Source organism: Cavia porcellus, unplaced genomic scaffold, assembly GCF_034190915.1.
Source record: "Cavia porcellus strain 051 isolate PalLab524CR breed Dunkin Hartley unplaced genomic scaffold, mCavPor4.1 scaffold_21, whole genome shotgun sequence".
Lineage (NCBI taxonomy): Eukaryota > Metazoa > Chordata > Mammalia > Rodentia > Caviidae > Cavia > Cavia porcellus.
The window spans coordinates 49,624,193-49,645,901 of NW_026947504.1; the positions used below are offsets into that span (position 1 = coordinate 49,624,193).

The 21,709-nt window shown below is 33.3% G+C and overlaps 1 protein-coding gene across 5 annotated transcripts in view; it reads right to left on the reverse strand.

Annotated features, from left to right (window-relative positions):
• Positions 1 to 2,234: 2,234 nt before the first annotated feature.
• Positions 2,235 to 21,709, reverse strand: part of Tdrd3 (tudor domain containing 3) — a 133,542-nt gene continuing 114,067 nt past the window's right edge. For 4 of the 5 annotated variants that reach the window (XR_010041798.1, XM_063232697.1, XM_063232696.1 and 1 more), the window contains 2 exons: positions 7,760 to 7,885; positions 2,235 to 2,452 (listed from right to left, as the gene is read on the reverse strand). Coding sequence is in view for 3 of the 5 variants with exons in the window: in XM_063232697.1 (XP_063088767.1) it covers positions 7,769 to 7,885 (117 nt within the window). In the remaining 2 variants the exon portion in view is untranslated. Of the gene's footprint in view, positions 2,453 to 7,759; positions 8,381 to 21,709 lie in introns of those variants that run through there. The other variant, XM_063232698.1, reaches the window with a different exon arrangement.

Below are 21,709 nucleotides of genomic sequence, written 5' to 3' on the forward strand. Positions count from 1 at the left end.
GATACCTTTCCCTAAAAGTTAAAGACACCACACAACAGCAGTGCAGGCTTACCCATGTTTACAACAGCACAATTTATAATAGTTAAAGCCTAAAAGTATACCTGTCACCAAATAAATCAATAAAGAAAATGTTTTAACTCTACTTAAGGGAATATTACCTATACATAAAGGATAAATGACACATCAGTAAGAAAATAAAAGCATCTGAAAGATACAATTTTGTGTGACATAAATCAGTCATACAGGCTTAAACTACATTGTATTTTTCATTTGAATAAGGCTAAGCACAAAAATGAAGGACACAGGGACACAAGGAGATAATTCTCTTGGAAAAAAAGGGTTTGGGAGACAAGAGGGGGGGAGGGAGGAAAAAGGGAATTAAGTAGAATTAACATAGCCATGTACAGTAACCTAGTAACCTCAGGAAGTATGAACATTATATGCCGTAAACATAAGCTAAGAATAAGAAAAACAGGGAAAGGGAATTTAGAGGTAAAGACAGTGAGGTAGGTGGGAAGGGAACAATAAAAAGAAACAAGCTGTGTTATATGTATGTCCCTACTCACGATGAATGTAAGCACCATATACTACAAAAACATGCACTAGCAAAAAACATTTTTTTAAATATGAATTTTTGTCTCCTTTCTACTTTATCTGTTCTATCCTACTTCAGAAGGGGCTCTGAGGCGTGTTTGACACCATCAACTTAAGTTTACTTTATTAGCTCTTAGTTATTTCTACTCTATCTTAAAGGGTGCAAGGCGTATGGGTAAGAAGTAAATATCAATCCTAACCATTCTTCAAGTGGTAAAAGTTTGAAGACTCAGCTTCTCCCATATTTTTAGAGGATTTCTTTAGAAAACTAATACTTATGGCCTAGAAGGGAAAAACATTGTAAAATTAGAAATTTTTAAAGAACAAAGAATAGAACATAAAACCAGTGTAAAAAACAAGTTGGTCCCTTGCTGTTCTTGATACCTTTGGTTCAATTCCATGCCACATATATCCATGTCAAATTAATCTCAGTGGCTGCTGAATAATAAATGTAAGTCAGCACTAGTGCCACCTACTGACAACCTCCTGCAGGTTTAATACTGTATTAGGGTTATTGTTCCCATTTGTCAAGCAAGAGGACCTGGACTTTAAACTGCCCTCTGAGCTCAATGGCTTTAAGTTCTACCTCTTCCCTTACTGACTGAGCCGTCAAACTTATAAACCAGTACCTAGACCTACACTGTTCCTACTTGTGATAAAAAACAAAAATACTGTTAGCCCTATTTACTAGCAACTGTGAGCTAAAAAAGAAAAACAAAACAAAAATCTCTTAAGAGTTAGTAGGTCTTGAGAGGACGCCTAAGCAAAGCACATCTGAAATTACTTTGGCCAGATAATTTTTTTCTTCCTCACTGCCCCTCCCTTTATCCTTTTTCCCATTCTAATTATTCTAGCTGTTCATTTCTGGCTTCCTAAAACTGACACAAAAGCAAGCCTATCTTTGTCTATTAAATAAAGTGCCTGTAGCTCAGACAACTGGCCTGTTCCATGGGTTTTCTCGTTGCTTCAGAACGCGTTTGCATCTGTCCTCTTAGCAAACATCCTGACTACTGGATGCACGCTCTGTGTCCTCACGGATTACCTCAGTGCTAAGGCTGGAGTACTGATCAGACTTAAAGCAATCCACAGACCTTTAATCGCTTTGCAAGTTGTTGGGAGCCACCCGGTGGCCATATGAAGCAGCCTGCCTGCCGTAGAATTAAACTGACCCAGATGCAGCAAAAGTGAACAAAGATGAGTCATTGTCAACCCTGAAAGCCACTAAATTTCTGGCAGTGAAATGAGCCAAAAACTTACCTAAATGTTTAAGAGTTAAAGGTAATTTTTCTGTTACTCACAACTAAACACATCTTAAAGATCTAATGTAGTTTAAAAGGAAGGGAACATCTATTTGTAAATTGAATTATACCCGAAAAACTATTAGAGTGCCATAAATAACATATTCAATTTTTAATACTTCTTTGTTTCATGTAACAGCTACTAATAGGCAAAAAATTGCTATTTGGCTTCAGGTTGTTTTTGTAAGAAACGTGGCTGTGTAAGTTGGTTTATTCTGCAATAATTAGGAAAAGTTTTCTGGTAGGCTGCAACTGCTATTCTACTGAGTGCAGTTAGTACAGAGTTAAAACTAGATGAATGATAAAGATAACGTTAGGCAAATAAAACACACAGTAAAAGAATTTATGTAGCACAATAGTTTTATTGATGGCAGAAGAAAAAAAAAATCTTCCTTTCACTTGTAAAAGGTTTAACTCATGTTTTCCCCATTCTTGAATTTTTTCCCCTAAAAATCTGTGTTTTGTTTCTTCAAATAATGATATCCACTGAAGGGAAAGTAGAAAGTCTATCAGGAAGTTTTGACCAGGAGGCACTGACATCTCCTTTCTTCGCAAAGACTCTATTTAAAAGAGAAAGAACAAAAAAATGAACTTGGACTTCTAAAATAATTTGTCCATACTTTTTCAAAACATAACTCATTGAAACTTATTTATAAATGTTAAGTTTTTATATCAATATGAATAGGTGTTACCCAGGGCTTTGTGCATGCTAGGCAAGAACTCTACCACTGAAATACACACCCAGGCTCTCCGCAGACCTCAAGTAGAGTAAATTGGACACTGCTATCTATCTTATAAACTTAATCTCTATAAAGCAATGTATAAAGAAAGAAACAAAACTTTAAAAAAATGTTTTTTTTTTCCTTTTAGAAATTGTTCAAGTACTTCTCTGGAATTGTTAAGATGTTTTATTGCTAACATGTTAAATTTAGGGATTTAGATGAACTGAACAGTTTGCAATAAGAAGGGACCAAAAAAAGGATGTAGTCTGCCAGGGATGGGGATTTAGCTCAGCAGCATAAATGCCTGCCTGCCAAGCACTAGGTTGTGAGTTCGATCCTTGGTATCAAAAAAAAAAAAAAAACCAAGATGTAGCCTGCCAATGAATGTGCACCCCAGCTCCCTACCACCTCTCTCTTTTAACATCCCTGAACTGGGTTAGGCCCCAGAGGTGATTTTTTTTCTGCTCTGTCCCTTTCCTCTGCTGGATATGTCTTCACTAACAAAGTATACAACAAAAACTGGTGACTAGAAGAGCTGAGACAGTGAGAAAGAACTTACTCTAATCCTATTTGCTCAGCTTCAAGCAAAAAAAAAAAAAAGGTGCTTGGGTAAGGCTGACCGTACTGCTGGCTACAAATGGCTCATGGTTTTCTGAAATAAACAGTCTCTTGATCAGAAAACAGCTCTGAGTACTGCTATCCACACATGAGGCTTCACAGGGTTCTCTAACATCTAACCTTCTGGTAATCATTTCTTTATTTCTATGTCACTGATTTGAAAAATTCTGGAAAGGAATGCTAGACCAGATTGTGAAACAAACAAACACGAAAAATGAATAGAAAAAAAAAAAGAAACAAAAACAAAATCAACATTGGTGGGGGGTTCTGGAAATCAAACTCAGGGCCTGTGCTGGCTAGGCAGCCACTTATGCCATTCAGCTATATCCCTGGCCTTGAACATTTAAAAACACATCTTTTACTATCTAAAAAATGGTGTTAAAAACTGAAACTTTGGCAGATGTAGTGTGTACTCCTGTAATCCCAGCACTTTCGAAGCTGAGCCAGGAGAACTGCCATGAGTTTGGGGTCTGTCTGGGCTACACAGTTGAGTTCAAGGCTGGCCAGAACTGCACAGCAAGACCCTATCTCAAACTAAACCAAACCAAACCAAACCAAACCAAACCAAACCAAACCAAACCAAACCAAAACCAAAAAACTGAACCTTTAAAAATTAAGTCATAATACTTATATCTATGCCTAGCTATTGTTTTTCAAAGTTTCTGGCTGACATGCAACTATGAGGATTATTCTTCCATTAAAAAAAACTAGAAATGAAATACGAAGTTACTTAACAGTTATTAAATTACTTTACATACTGGGACTTAACCTCCAGCACCAAGGAACTTCTTGCTGATCTGTATTACAACCTCCTACACATTTGCAATCTCTTTTTTAAACCCAAACAAACTATTTAGAGTGAATCAGTGCAAAAGCTTCTTAGATTTATTTTCCTCATGATGCTGTAACATATCCTACAACCAATGGCAATATTTTTTCAGCTCAATTTTGATTTTTACCACTCTCTTACTCTACCAAACACACCAAATTCAAACTCCAATTTGTTAGGAGTTGTGTATATTGTTCTGTCAGCATCACTGAGTATTTCTAGCTCCCAGTCTTGGTTCACACACATTATTGCAACCACTGAGAGTACTTCTTTGGAGTACTGCACTGCTTTGGAGTCTGTTCCTTAGCCTTTTTAAGCTTTCCTCTACCTTTGCATGTCTTTAGAAGCCTTCACCATGAATGTGGGATTTAAACTTCACTTCCAAGGGTTGGTCCTACTAGTGAGGATCTAGCTCCTAGGACCCCACTTGAGCCAGAAGCCTCTCCAAATACACAAAGTTTTAGTTTCACTGACTAGGGAACTGTGCATAATTTCTCTATTCAGTATCTGTTCACATTTCCAAGTAACAATTCTCACAGCAAGTTTAGGTTTTGAAGTCTGTCTCCTAAAGCCCCAGATGGGATTTGCCATCCTTCTCTACTTCAGACTGGGGCCTAGTACCCTACTTTGCTAAATCTCTCACCCAGTCCAGATAATCTGGCATCTCTGGCATTGTTAGTCCGTGGTATTGGCCTTAGGACCACGCTCAAGTGAAATTTAGTTCTTTCTCCACGTTAGGGAAGTAGACAGAGGGGCCAGGAAGTGGAGAGACCATGACAAAATACTTTTTAGGACAATCGAAGAATGTGTAAATTACCCAAAACTTTCAGAACATCCTTATTTGATAAACACTTAATGAACAACTACTATGTGTCATTTATCACCTACCTACTCAAAACACACTAAGACTATGACTATAAAATTATAAAGCATTCTAAAGTGTTTATTAGCCAGAATATTTTTAGATAACAAAACCTTAGAAAAATTTCAGCATCCATTAGAATCCATGTTGTTTACATTTACTAGAACTCATCAGGTGTATGTTTTTTTTTATTTAACTTAATAGAAACTAGGAATAAGGAAATAAAAAGACTTTTTTGAGGAAAATAATATATTCAGTTGTTTAACAAGAACAAATAAAAATTGACTTTCTTATTGTTGAACTCTCCATTCAAAGACAGTATTTCATAAACATTTTGCTCTACTTTATAACATTTTAAAATTAAAATGCAAAACTAAATAATTTTCTTCAGCCAAGATCATCTCTCACTTAATTTTTTAAGAGTAAATCTTGTAGTTATTTTAATGATACCATCATGAGAAACCCCTCAAAAAATTCATTTTAAATTAATGTCAGAAATCCAAAATTTCCTTGTCACCTATTTCAATGTGAACAGCACAATCCAAAACAAACACTAGGTCAAGATAAGCTTTGTTGACATTTTTGTGTGTTTGCTTTTATAATAGTTGGGATTTGGTCCTCGAGGTCGAACTCAAAGCCTTGCGTGTGCTATGCATGAGCTTTACCACTGAGTTATATTCCCAGGCTGCAAGATCAAAGTTCTGACTCAAGAAACATATGAATACTGACATATTTAAGTTGATTTGAACTGTGTGCACTGTAATATATGAAATTAAAAAGCTATAGTAATTTATTTTTAAGCAGGGTAATTTTTAATCACAGGAAAAATTTTTCCATGGAACCTTAGTATGTAAAATACATTATATGAAAGAAATTCCAGCAAGACTTAAGAGTTCCTGCCCTCATTCATTTTCCTATCCTTGCTAGGTCCCACTTACTGCCAACAGTGCTAAACTTACTGCACAACAACCACAGCCCTGGAGCAGTCAGGAAGGTGACAACTCTGGTCTTATTCTAAAACTACTCGATGTAAAAGATTTAGAGAGTTACGCTGGGACTACATTTTTACTCATTTTTTTGAAAGACATTTAATTTGAAGCACATTAAGCTTATTTAAAAATACATATTCAATTCTGTATAATGCAAAATTCCTGAGGTCCTTACACACACTTTAATTTAAAAACAGTCATGGGCACTAGCTTAAGACCCAATTCTTGCATACTACAGGAAAATGCTCAGAGTCATTTGTGTGACACATGAACAATAGGTCATGGCTGTTTAGTTGAAGGCCTTGCACTACACACAACGAAAATCCAATGATTAAAAGAAAAAGGTTGCTACACTAGCTTGCTTGGAGGATTCAGATGTCTGATTAACATTAGGCTTCTGTGCTAGTGGGGTTACCACTAAGAAGTCAAGTACTAGAAAAAGAAAAAGTTCTTTACTTGGGATAGCAGAACTAATTTCTAACCCTGGAAGGTGCTTTGAGGAAGATGTAGGGGGTACAAAATTGTAATTCAGTCTTGTATAATTAATAGAAACATCATGTAAGACATGTATGTAATTTTAAATTTTCTGGCAGCCACATTAGAATAAATAAAAATAAGTAAGTTTTAATGACACTTTATTAAATTCAACACCCTTAAAATATCATTACATCATGAAAGACTGGGGATTTAGCTCAGTGGCATAAGTGCCTGCCTGGCAAGTGCAAGGTCGTAAGTTTGATCCCTGGTATCAAAATTATATATATAATTTTATATATATATATATAATATATTATATATGTAATTACATCATGAAGTCAATGTAAAATTATTAATGATAAATCTTTTACTAAAACTTTAAAATTTGGTATGTATTTTTCCCTTATACCATATCTCAACTCAGACTGGCTGCACTTCAATAACCATTGCTGGCTTGAAAAACTGAGTCATTTCACAGAGGAAAAATATAATACAGATGACAGCCTCAGAGGGGAAAAATATCTGAAATGAGGAACTCAGAACAATTTTTTTTAAATTCTGAGTGGTTTTATACTATGAAGAGACTGAAACACACATACATGCACAAACATACACATACATGCACAAGGTTCAAAATAGTTTAGGGTAGTATGTGATACAAGATGTAATCGAAAAAGTTTTAAAAAATGCTCAAAGTACTAGCGTAATGAAAAAAATAGGAATGTTATCAAAGATAGCAAAAGTATTTTCTTTCAAAAATACATTAAAAAGTAAGGTCTTTGTTTACTGGTACAAGATGGTAGATTAGTACAATAATTTCCTGATTGTTTTCTTGGTTCTCTTTTCTCTCTCTTACTATTAAAGATGATTTTCTGATAGTGACTCTTTTTGAAACTCTAGCATGAAATCTTATGGACCAACAAGATATCAACAGCCTCAAAATTACATTTCAATAGGCAATCATGTTTTCTTCATCCAGTTCCTGAAGATACTATGAAACATTTCTTCTTTTTAAAAAGTTTGAAATAAATTAACCAATAAAAAATAAAAATAAACTCAATGATCTTGGTTAGTGATTATTTTCATTTTTATTCTTTTATGTTCTTTGTGCTTTTAAAATTAGCTTTGTTAAATTTCATATATTGCTATCACTTCAATAGAAGAAGAAAATAGGACTAGAGAAAAAAGGAGATTAGAAACAGCATTTGTGGGAAATAAAACTTTGGTGAAAAAGTAGGATGCAACTATAGTATATTTTACATAACCGAAGTTGTATCTATATTTATAGTGAAATATCAGTCAATGGATTTTACATATTCAACATAGCATATATATTTCTTCATAGAGAAACCACATCATATCAATGTTACCTTTTCCAATTAGTTTCTAGCCCGGGGAGGTTGGTAAAACTGCTGGGTTGGCCGAGTGGACCGTCTTGGCTGCCCATCACCACCTCTACGAAACTCAAGAGTTTGGTCATAGGTGCCTTCTTCTTCCTATTGCAAAGAGTAACAATTCAACATGTTCAAAATAGCTCCAAGTTTCTTAAATACACTTTATAGCCTTTATTATAACAATCCTTCTTAAACTGCCCTGGCATTCACATCTGTCAATGTTTGACAGCTCAGGCTGGCCAGGGAAGGGGAAAAAGGAGACAGGCAAGCTGTTAAAATTCTGTAGGTCCTTGGTAATAGAAGGTAATTTATAGTTATAAAATGAGAATCACATTTAATTATAGAAAGGAAAATAATTTCCAAATAATAGCATGAGTGTCTCATAAAATAACTTGATACAGTATGTTGAAAACAAAATAAACAAAATATTATAACAGTTTCCTTCCATATTTGGGTTTCTAAATATTCTTAGATATTTATCATGGAAAGGAGTTTTGCTAAGTCATGGAAAAAGGGGTTGAAAAGCCAGCCAGAGAATGTTCACCAATTGTCTGTCCTCATCTGATGGACTCTCCAACACTTTTAAGAACTTTATATCTAGAGACAGAGAAAAATAATCAATTGGAATGGGGGGAAGTATACAATTTACATATACAGAAAGCTTCATGCACAACAGAGATCACTATAGTAAAACTCAAACTACTTGAGTCTTATTTTCTTTCATATGGTATGGATCTACCAGCTTAAGGAATAGCATGAGGAAATTAGGATAAGCAGATTAAAGAGCAGAGTGCAGTTAATTACAATATTTAAAAAGGACTTAAAAAGCAACAAAATGCAGCCAAAAGACACAGTGGTTTCTTACTGAGTGCTGCCACCCTATTATTTTAATGCTTTTGAAATAATTCAGCTATAAAATATGTGCCCTATGAGATGGAAGAAATTGGCTGAGTTTTGTTAATGAAAGATTACATCTGTTTCACTAAGTAGAAATATTGACATCCAACTAAATTATCAGATCACAATAATTTGCCTGATTTTGCAAACTTGTTCTCTTTATCTCCCTTACTTTATCTTTGCGCCCTATCTCCTAAAGATCGCTTTCCTTTGACCTATTAATAAAAGAAATTATATGAAAAACTAAGTTCTATTTATATTTTTACAGATCCAACTACTGTAATTTTACTTAATGGAAACAGAAAGCTGCTAAGATGATTTGAACAAATCATGCTACCAAGGATATTTACTATTTGGTAAAAACATAACTCATTATTAAGCATCCTTTACAATACTGGTAAAAACAAACTATTTTTACTTTATATATAAGATTCTGGAGTCCAGGAAAGCTTTGTGACTTTGCCCTAACACTTTTAAGACAAACTAGGGTTTTGAATTCAAACACAGCTGTTTAAATCTTTAAGTCTCAATCTCCATGCAAAAGCAATAAACTGCCAAAAAATAATGCTCTCCTTCCTGGAACTATCATTTCTAATGAGAGATTAGAGAAATCTGACAATAACACCTGATAAATTCAATATCCATCTTTTGGAAGCAAGCTTTCTCAACACCCAATTCATTAACAATCAAAAAGTAGTTAGAAGTATCAAGTATTACATTTATAATTTAGTAAAGCAAGTAAATGCAGAAGAAAAATTCAGAGTATTCATGAAAGGTGAGAGTTTATTATTATCACAATTCTGAATGATGATGAACATTGCTAATTTTGAAAAGAAGCTATTTGATTTATGTCATGTGACATTTAAAGCTTTGTATATTAACTTAATAGGATGAAAATATACAGTATTTGGCATTGTAGATGAGGAAGTAATTATTTCATCAATTAGAATGGAAGGGTTTTTTTTTTTCACACCCAGAACTGGTTGATAAAACATCTACAAGTCTCTACTTTTCAGATAAAAGACACTGTTAGAAAAAGGACACTGAATTTGCTGAGTGAGCTGAATTTATATAATAAAAATGACACTGCTATTTGAAAAGCTGTCTCTTCTGTGTTTAAAAGATTTAGACTGTACTAACCAGAGCCAATTAGTTTTTCAGAAATGACCAAGAGATTTCACTCACATAACCTGACACCTTCCCAATCTTTTTATACAAAGTACAAGCCAATAAAATAAAAATGATTCTGACAGTTTGGTTTTTAATTATTGTCACAGGCAAAATTTTTGCTTCATTTAACTTTTAAATACTCCTACAGAGCAGCCAAGGGCAAATCTGGTTACCCACAACTGTTTCTTATAATCTATAGCCAGTAATTTTTAACACAAATGGATACGTCTTTCCACTTTATATAGCACACAGCTTAATTTAATAGATCAGTTCATTTGAGCTATCTTTGAATGAAATCTGATGGTTCTCTTCTAACATTTCTTCCTTTAGGTTTCACTATTCTGTACCAGGTTAAAAACTCAAAAAAAAAAAAAAAAAGTTCTCTAGCTTCATGAGCATATTTTCAAAATTCTGACACTACACTAGAGCTCATGCAATCTTGAAAGGTCATTTAGTTCACCATCTAGAATTTGATGGACCAATGAAAAAATCTGAGGAGATGAGGTGATTTTCCCAAGGCACAGAGCTTATTAGAGGAAGAATTGAGACTAAAGCCATTTTTTCTGACTTTTAAGCAAGGTTCCTCATACAGCTTATAACTTCCATAAAAGAGGACGTGTACAATGCCATCTTCATCTAACCATTTGAGATTTAAGAGCCTTTCATCTGAACTGAGATTTCTGCTCACTTCAGCCATGTTACCAGATAAAACCTGTTTATAAAACACTAAATATATTCAAGATGAACCGTCTGTTAACACCAATATTAACCAGTCTGTTTTTTTTTCAAAGATTAAAAAAAAATCGCTGTCAAGCAAAATGGACTGGTTACTTTAAAACAAAATAAAATGAAAGCCAATATAAAAATAAGGTATACCAGCACTGTCATTAAAACACATTAGACAAGTCAGAAATGCATCTTTCCCATATATTGTCTTTAGTTTTCCGTTAGTATACAGTGTATCTGGAATAAAAATGCAAACAACAAATTACTAGTTACAAATGAGCTGTACGAAAGCATATTATAAACAGGTTACAGACCTGCAATATATTTCAGTAAAAGGTAGAAAACACACAAGTAATCTTCAGGTTCTCTTTTCCACAAAGGTGAAGTGCAGCTAATTAAACACATAACTGCTCTATGGAAGGGGCTAGAGCAGTGGTTCTCAGTGACAGAGCACTATGCAGTGCCTCAAGAGAGTTTATACTGCACCTAGTAGGAGAGAACAGGGATGCTGCTAAATACCCTGCAATGCACAGGACAGCCCACAGCACAGCTATCCAGTCCTACTACCAACAGTGCTGACGCTAAGAAATTTGGGACTCAGCAAACAAAATCTCCTAAGAACAGGGTAGCCTGGAAAAGAATTCTACAATTTAGAAAGCTTAGATTTGTACCTTTCTTTCTGAATATTTCTTTCTGTTTTTGCCCAGGTTTAAATGCCTTCCTCTGAAGGTGGGAGCTATTTGTTGACAATACTTACAATGATTTCCTCTACATTAGCTACATGCTATCTATTTAATATATCTACTTATCTTAAATTACTATTCTTTCAGCATTTTTCCACAATCATAACTATAGGAGACAACAGCATGTAAGACCAGGAAGTGAGGGTTAATTAAAAAATTGTTAAGATGTAATTCCTGTCCTCTAATAGTTATTTTTGCACATACTCAAATTTTTTCTAGTTTGTGCTTTTTAATGAATTGTATGCTAGTCACAAAACATAAACCAGCATATGAAATTCAATGTACTCTCAACACTCATCCTTGAAATTTACAAAATTTTGAACAATAAAATGTTCATGAGTACAGAGATTCACATGAACCACTTAGTCTATGAATTTCTAGGCCACCATTCACCTGCCACATTAGCTTGTGTTTATGGAAACAGAACACATTCATATAATATAAGCAAACTATCACATTATCATCTCTTTCCCCAAACATTATAGAATGGCCTCCCAAAGTAGAACTTAAAATACCTTTAAATCATGTTTTTATAAATTATATGATATTCTATTATATTAAATTAGCAGAAAAATGTCTAAGCTGAACCAGTTCTTATTTCTGTGAAAGGCATGGATAATCTGTGTGTCTATGAGAAACCGGAACTTCGTTCATCAGTTACCCTAGTTTAGAAATATGTTCTACTTCAATATTTAAAGTTTTACCATAAAATAAACCCAAGCCTGTGGTAGCCTGGAACTATAGATGACAAGACAAAATTTTTCTAAAGAACAATCCAACTAAGAAGTTATCTGCTCAAGTAATTAGTGCCGCAACATGAGCTAGAATATGTTTTGATTCACAATTCTGGCTGCTCTTTGCTGTGCTTCTGAGAGGTAAGGAACACAGACACCACTGAACTGAAGGCAATCTAATAAAGATTTATATTTTTTATTATTTTAAAATTTATTCTGGGAGTAATGTGGAACACTTCACTCAAATAAATTTTTGAAGTTTATTATGTAAGATAGACGGCTCACAGGCTAAAGCGGGTGTCTCCCTATGTGTGAGCAGCATTCCTTGGTTTTCTCCCCCTTCGTGCCACCAAGCTTTGTAATTCCCCAACATGCAAAGATTAAAAGCCCACTTCAACCTCTTTTCTACACACTGGGAGTCAACTGGATGGGGTACTTTTTTAGAAGAAAACATAATGGAGAATCAGGTGCCCTTCCTCCTAGAGCACCTCTAAGATACCTTTTTATGTACCATGCTGGCAATATTTTATTTAAGCAGAAAAGGAAAAAAACACACACAAGAAAACACAAAAGAAAAATCATATTCAAATATAATTATCAAAGAACTGCTCCAAAATGCATGGCTGATATAATGTAATGTTTTCATACTGCATTTCATAGAATTTCAGACATGATGCACTATTTCACCAAAGTTCTGATCATTTGAGAGACTTTATTTTCTAAATTATATTAAAATTAAAATGCTGTTGATTCTATAGGGTACTATGAAATCATCTGAATATCTAGCTCAGGGGTTTAATTCTATGCTGTCAGTCAAACAAGAATCTAACTAAGACAACTTCAACACAGAAGAATAAACAGGATTTTAAAATGGCAATCAAAGCAAATAACATCATTGTTCTTACTCTACCATCAGTAAAATCTTCTAACACTTGAAAAAAAATAAAGAAATGAATGTTTATTCTACTGTATGCCTACCTTTACATGTTATCTCACTCAGTCTTTGCAGTAATGCTTTGAATTACTTAGTATTATTTTCTGTAGTCCTGAGTTATAACCCTGATCCTAATTTTGCCATTTTACAGATGTAGACACTGAGGTTCAGCGTAGTTCACTCAAAAATTTTAAGTGACCATTCTTTAATTAGACTCCTATAACCGTTTTTAAAATCACATCACATTTAAATTTGTTTTCCTTATTATTTTCCTAATAGCTTAATTTTTCCAAGTTTTTTACTTTCAATTTTTTTGCCTTTACTGAAGTAGAATTGACTAATGCAAGTTGTATATATCTAGCTTGAAGTTTTGATGTGTGTACTTTTCTCAATCATAATTAAGCTATTTAACAGATCGATCACCAAAGTTACTACTTTTTTTGTCTTTTTGTGAGGATACTCAAGATCCAATTTCTTAGCAAATTTCAAGTGTACAATATTGTACAAACTATAATCTAAATTTCAGAATTTATTTATCTTGAATAGCTAAACCTTTGTACCCTTTGAAAACCATCTTTCCATTTTCCCTATCCTTCACCCCTAGTAATCATCATCCTACTCTCTAGTACTTTCATGAACTATTTTATATTTCACATAAAAATATTCATTTTATTTTACTTTTAGCATTGTGTCCTTAAGGTTCTATGATCAATTCTGAGTAAATGGATGGCACCATCTGAATGTACAATAAGCAACATTTACTCATGACCAATAATGAGGAGGTCACTTATAAAAATGTGCACCTCTCTAAAATGCATGGCTGGTCTTAGCTAAAGGTTAAACAGATCACAGAAGCCAGAGTAGAGAAGACATTCCTACTTCAAAGGCTATCAATCCACTAGAAGATTTCCTTGACAGGTAAGATAGTCCATTAGAGCACTGACATGTAAAAGCTGTCTTTTAAACCAGGTCTGAGTCTAGGTTTAGAGTCTATCACATTCTAGGGACATGATTCAGCCTTTCTATGTCTTTGTTTTTTTAATATGAGAAGATGGTTTATTAGGATTACAAGTGTAAAGAGTGTAGCTAACCAAAAGCAGTTTATGCTGTTGGTCTAAATTGAATAAATCTATGTGAATAAAATATACTTGTTTCCCTTAATTAAACTATATAGACTTAAAGACTTGCTGAAAATCAGGAACTTAGCTCCTTGTTAAAGAGCATTGTTCAAATTGCATTCTGCAGATAAAGAGAATGTAAAAGTCTAGAGAGGAGAAATCTTCTTACAACCTGCCTTTCTTTTGTTTCTTCAGAGGTTCAAAAACTAAAAATTATTTTTGGGGGAGGGGTACTGAAGTTTGAACTCACAACCTCATGCTTGCCAGGCAGGCGCTTATGCCACTCAGCTAAAACCCAGGTCGCTAAAAATCATTATTCATTCTACTGTTGCCATTGTGTTTGCTTTTTTTAGGGATGCAACCTTTTTTTCTTTCTTTCTTTCTTTCTTTCTTTCTTTTTAACTATGGAGTAAAAAGGGGAACAGAATAAAAGAAGGAATACAATTAACAACAGAGCATGACTGAAAATAATCAAAAGTTATAGACAACCATTTACATAAATCTGAGTATTTTAATATAGTTAAAAATAAAATGCTTAACCTTTTGAACACTGCCTTAGTCCACTCTTAAAAATTTTACAGTAAATGCCATAAAAAGAAACAAGTTAAAAATATTTAAAAAGTCATAACAATAATGATTAATAACAGAAAAAAAAATATGTCCACTTAAGTCTGTTGTTATGTTTTCAGGTCAATATCCATATCCAATATCCAAAAGTAACCGTACCACCAAATGTGCTGGCTGAGTATGTATTAGAATATTTATGGTTAACATAGATGAGCAGTAATTTAAAGTGGCTATTTCACTGTCTCATCATTTGTATCATTTTTAAACCTTAAATTGGTAGGTTAACATAAAATAAGTTGATGAATTCTTTCTCTGAAAGTAAAATACACCACAATAACAGACTTTTTTACTCTAAAACAGAACAATACATTTTATGTGACAACCAACTGAGGCAGATAAGATATGGTATGCTGTAGTAATGTGTAATATAGATACTGTACAAGAAACTGAGTTAGAAGACAAAATTTCACATCAGAGTGATAAAACACACGCCAGATCTTCGCTTTAAAACGTGCTGAGGGTTGAAGTAAAGAGGGGAGAGATTATGTGAAACACTTGACATCATTAAAAGAAAAAATTATCGTACCAGAAATGAAACAATTTGCCAGTGCTTTCAATTTGTTATTGAGAATAAAGGAACATATGTGGACAGAAAAAGAAACAAAAAATTTTGACATTAGAGATAAGAGCCCCAATGTAATAAACAATATCATCATATTCAACTCCCCAGTCATGCCCAGCAGCCCACACTAACACTGTGTGTATACAAAACTAGTTTTCCTTTTCGGGGAAACAAAGAAAGTATGTCTAAAAACTCTGATCAATGTTAGGCCAGTTAAGAAATTTAGTTTTAGAAATATGAAGTACCCCTAGATGTCACTGCTCTGATTTTCTCTGCAACACAAAATTTCTCCACAGTATAATATGTAAATGGTGGTTTTGCCTCCTTCAAGTAACTCTAGCTTGGACAGCCAATTTCATTACTCAGTATCCTTCACTACAAAGTATCATGCATTTCTATAACTTCCACCTACGTTTTCTAGTTATTTATTTCCTCTACCACATAAAAGATTTTGTTTACTAGTACCGGGAATTGAACTCAGGACCTCAACCTTGTCAAGCAGATGCTGTGCCACTTAGCTGTATTTCCAGGCAGACTTTAAAATGTCTAGAAGGAAGTATTACATCTCTATTTTGTTACTAAGAATAATTTCTCAAATACCATTATTTCCAGAATCTCAACATTTTGATCATCTTTTATACAGTTTAGCATTTCCTGTTCTACATAACTTAGTACTCAACATTCCATGTACAGCTTCACTTGAACATAACACTACTGCACATTTCTCATGAGGAAGGTACTCTCCTAGACAATATATAAATCTATTAGCAATTACTTTCATGTCTTTTATCAGCTGTTCAATCACTTCTTTCATACTGACCTTGCCATCAGATGAAACCCCTACAAACTTCTGGTCTTTTTCATCATGCATTTGTAGAGAACTATTTTCCCAACTGCTATGGATTGTGTCTAAACATTCCCCTAAAGCCTCATGCAGTTATAGGCTTTTTCAGAGGTGTCTGGATCAAGAATGTGTGACTGATTCATGGTGCAGCGCTGGGATTAAGGGTGTATGATTATTAAATCCACCCATTGATTGGTTTGGCACTGCCTTAATCCTGGTAACCTAAATAAGAATACCAAAGGAGCAAAAAGACCCTGTTGTGTTCTACATTCTGCTTACCATGAATATTTCTCCTCTGCTAAGCATGTCTGCTATGCCACCCTTCCTTGGAACCAGTCAACTAAGGAGTGAAACCTCTATAACTGTGAGACAAATAAACCTTTAATTTTGAGTGTCAGTTATTTTGTCTCAGCCATCAGAAAAGTAACTAAGACACTAACTTAAATACAAAGTTCTAAATTTAAATACAGTTGAAATGTGTGCACAACTGAAAGACACTTAGCATAAGATTATTATACGCTAAATAATGTATTATGTAATACTATATTAGTATTTCTCACAAAAGTTTTGATCATTGTTAGCCTTTATATCAAGTGTGGAAATTAAGGGGTGTATCACGTAAAAAGTCATATGCAGATGGGTACTTAAAATGTAGCTTAATCTTAAAACTAGATACCAGTGAAATTTAAAGGTTAATGATAAAGTCTGAGTATTTAAACTAGCAATGTGTAGCAATGTGATAGGTAGATTAAAAATAGATCAAAAAGAAAGAAAAGAAATAAATAAGTACAAATAGTAAGAGGTAGGTTTATTTCCTATCCTATGTAAAATGCCCTCTAACTCCTTTATAAGTATCAGCTGATACCTCTACCTGCACATCTTCAGTTCTTAAAATCTGTGCTAAGATTAAGCTAAATGATTAAAAACAACTTTCCTGGAACAATTTACCACGTAAGTACAAACTTACTCCTATGATGTACCTTTTTATTTACATCACTTCATCAAGCTGACAAAAAAAAATTCTCTAGGTTGGTATCATTTACTTCCATTTTTACCTAAAATACAGATTAATGTTCACTGGTACCAGGAAGTGCTAAACCTAAATATATCTCTGCAACGTACAAGCACAGAGATTTTAGGCAAATTATTAAGTACTGAACTTGTATCTTTAGTTTTCTTTGTGTATAAAATGAGAATACTAATATTTATTTCCTAAGTGTCTGATAGACATTAAATCAATTAATGTACATCAAGTGTTACACCTGGTACATGGTACGAAGTTTCAATCATGCTAAGCAGAAGGAATTCCAGGCTTTATATTCTCAACTATTTTCACTACTTTATTTCAGTAAGTTTACAAAAAAAAGTCATATATCATGCTGTTACCTAAATACATGTGCTTAAATTTTGTATTTCCCCTCAATTTGAAAGTGTTCAATATGTGAGGTGTTAACTTTTTTTAAAGTTCAATACCTGGTACCCAAAAAAACCCAAAAAACAAAAAAAAAACCTTTGTTTTTTTAAAACAAAACTTATTTTCTTTCCAAGCCTAGGAAACTTTATTATTTTTGAAGGTTAAATGACAAAGGGGAAAAAAAGGTATCACAATAAATATAATCATTAGGTACTGTAAATATGTATTAATAAAAATTTTTTAAAGGTACCAAAGATTTTCTTCAATAATAAGGGAGCCAAACTTATTTCCATTAACTGATGCATGTCAATTATATAATAATGTATTGCCTAATAAAATTCAGGCAATTTAATGTATTTTGCTGCAATATTTTACCTTTGGGTTCATCAGAATTAAAATTATGCTTTATTTCCCTATAACTCTACAACTGGAATATCTGAGATGTTCAAGAGGCTGGGAAATCTGATTACACAGTCATTAGAGTAGTTTGCTACTCATAAAACATAAAGAACATAATAAATTTTTGATTACATTAAATGTAAATGTTATCTTCATCATATTAAATATGTTAACTTCTAGTGAAGTTATATTTCCCCTGTGCTATTCATCCAGAGCTGGACCAATGACAGCAAGAGCAAGTTAGGAAAGCACAAAGTCTGCATTACAGGGGTGAAGATTTTCTTGGGCTATTAAACTAATTAGTATGTATCTAACTGAATGAAAGGTTTTAAGATAAAATATTCAACTTATTTTATTCTAAATTCATCCATAAAAGTACTCCCCACTCTGTGCAGTATAAATGTAAGTTGTGCATGAAAAAAGACAGCAAACAGATCTTCTGGACCAGAAGGGAGGGACACCAGCAATGTTATCAATACTGTATGAAATTTGCAAGACTAAAGGTTATAAAGGCTCAGTGAAAAAATTAAAAGGTCTGAGATACTTCATGGTATTCTGATAATTTACAAATGTCTTTGTTCAGTGTGCAAAAATGTATGACACAATAGTCACATGTCACTTTCCTCATTTCTGAGTAAGGGCAAGACAGTCTTAACAGCTACACAGAACTAAAGAGGAAAAACTTGTTCAGGGTTAAACACTGATTATTCAAAACTGGCTTTGACAAGAATCCTGTCAATGTCAAGCAGCAAATACAGTGGCTGCAGGACTAACTAAAAAAGCTTTATGTCCGAGCTAAAACAGAACTTAGTGATTTATGAAGGCTATTACAAACCAAAGAGTATCAAAAGTAGGAGAAAATGATTTGCATTAAGAAAAAACTGGAAATCTATAATTTTCTAGCCAATCTATTAGCTTAAAAGAGAATAGTTCTATCACTGTACTTATTAGAGCTACTTTAAAGTGTTCCAATGTAAAGCTTCATTAACAGGGTAATAGAAAAGAACATTTTAATAGGAAAAAAAAAGGAAATGAAATTATCTTGGAGAAAAGGACAGTACAATGAAGCCACCTGGGTTTTTGTGTGAAAGGAGCAATTTAGAAGGATATCCCAACTCCTTATTTCAATCAGTTGCTGCTACTACAATTCTGGGTAAACAAACATCACTTTCAGGAAATCTACAATAAAAAAGGCTGCTCCTTCCAAAGCCTTAATGGAAAGGCTAAAGAAATGGAACCAGCATTGATTAAGAACTCACGTGCCAGGCATTTCAATCATCCAGTGATCTAACGAAATATTTACTGAGCAGTTTCTATGTTCTTCATAACAATCCTGTGATGTTATATGTTGTTACTGCTATTTTTCGGAAGAAAAAAATAACAGGTTAAATGTCATGATTTTCCATATATCACACAGGATGGCTAAAAAAAGAAAATTTAGATCAATCACAGACTTCTGTGTGGTTTATATAAAAATAAAAGATTATTTTTCATGTCACATTTTAAATGTATAATGAAACTAGTAAGACACAGTGGACATGGTATTACCCAGATGCTACAGTTCTTACTATAAAAACAAGTTATTCATAAATACTGTCTATTCTGAGTACCTTCTCCATAAACAGCTACTATACTGCTTAAACAGCTTAGAGCTAAACTTTTATATAAAGGTGTAAGTGTTCAGTAAAGTAAGATATTATTATTAGTTCCCAAATATAAATTTTCATTTGTCTTAGTTCACTTTCTCTCATGGCTGAAACAAAATATGCAATGCTCAAAATTAAGGAAGGAATCATCCAAGGCATAAATAGTCACCCATGTCTTCTATAGCCTAGGATGCAAAACTGCTGAATCACTCAATTAAACTTCTAACCATCTCAAGTTCTCATTACATCTCTCTTTATAATGACAGGCACAACACAAAATTTTTCTTTTCTTGGTGTAAGTCAAACTATGTGATTATTTATCCTACTGAATAACAGAAGTGAAGAACCTAACACAATGTCAAACTAGCTCCTATGTGACATTTTACAAAATGATTTTATAATTTATTGGTATTAACAACCAAGGATGATATAATAGAAAGACTAAGAATCTGGGTCAAGTAGTTCATTTTTCTTTAATGAAGAAAAGAACCTAAAGGCAATCTTTTTCATTGAGATTATCCTACCAGTTTATCAAATATAACAGTCATTTTTACAAAATTCACTCAAGTTAGAGGTTTTCTCTCTCTTGGTATGCGTAAGCACACAGCATTAAGTATTCCAAGAACATGATTACTAAGAAGCAAACTATAATAAAGCAATAAAATTCACAAATACAAATATTTTCACAATAAATTCTTCACAAAGTACTGTATTTGCAGATATTAATCCTCAGAAACTCAGGTGAATATTAAGTAATTCTTAAATTTAAGAATCTGTCATTATACTACATTTTAAATAAAGGACATTCATATATTTCATAATTTGGCAAATCTCATAGTAACATTTTTCTGTTTAATGAGTACTATAATGTTCAACAGCATTAACTTTGACACAAGCTATCTTCATTTACTTTCTCTGGCCTGAGGGATTATTAACTGTTTAATTCTTTTGAGAAATTACTAATATTTGGTACAGTAACAACTAAAAAGGGAGCAAATGCTCATGATGAGCTACATACATCTTATAATGACACAAGATTTTTCCATGGTAGTTTATGGTTATAATAACAAATTAATGGTATAATAATACCTGCTGTTAATAGGATTACCTAGTTTCCTATTTAGATTGTTTTATAACCCTACAGCTGTCATACAAAATTATAATGAGAATTTTTAAATTCTCATTTAAAATTATTCTGCATTATGAAAATCTCTCCTAATGCATTATGCTTTAGGTCTAAAATGCCACCCCCCAACCCTTCCACCCCCCCCCCCACAATTTTCATGTATTTGGAAGTAGAACCTGGGGGCATGACCTGAAGCAGATATTTCTGTTCCCAGTTTCTCCCTCTCAGCCTCCTGGCTGCCACAGGTGGGCATCTTTCCTATGTCATGTCCTTCTGTCATACTGTTTCTGCCTTGGAGCTGATCAACCATGGACTAAATCCACTACAACTGTGAGTCAAAATAAACCTCTCTTCCTTTAAGTTGCAGGTGTTGAACATTTTGTCCTAGTGACAAAAAAATGACTAAAACACCATGAAAATCACTAATGGACAGGTCAGTAAATTAAACCTTATGAAATTAAACAATTTTAAAAAGTAATTTCCTTACTTACTTTCTTAACTCCTCCAAAGGAACAATTTAGCAAGAATCACAACTTTTAAGCACTGATATATCTCATATGCCCATGCATGTCTACACATACTTACATACACAGAGTGACACAACGTACCTCAGATTGCTTAGGTATCTAACATTTCTATATACTAAATGTATTAATATCCAGCATAAATATGAGCTTAAGAAGTCATGAAACATTAGTTATATTTATAACACTAACAGCTTAAAACTGCTCCACAGGACATTTTCCATACTGACAACACACATACTTTTACTAGACAGACTTTCAAATACAAAGTTCCTAACGAGAATCTTTACTGAAAATCGGTTAACTAGTTAGATATCAGTTTGTGCTTAATAAATATACAAAAGCTGTCTCATTTATGTGTCAAATACTTTTCTTTCTGAAAGACTAATAACTGAACTATCAGAGGATTTTTTTTATCTTGCCTTTTTTTGACTTAAAAGTGATTATAAAATTATGAAGTGT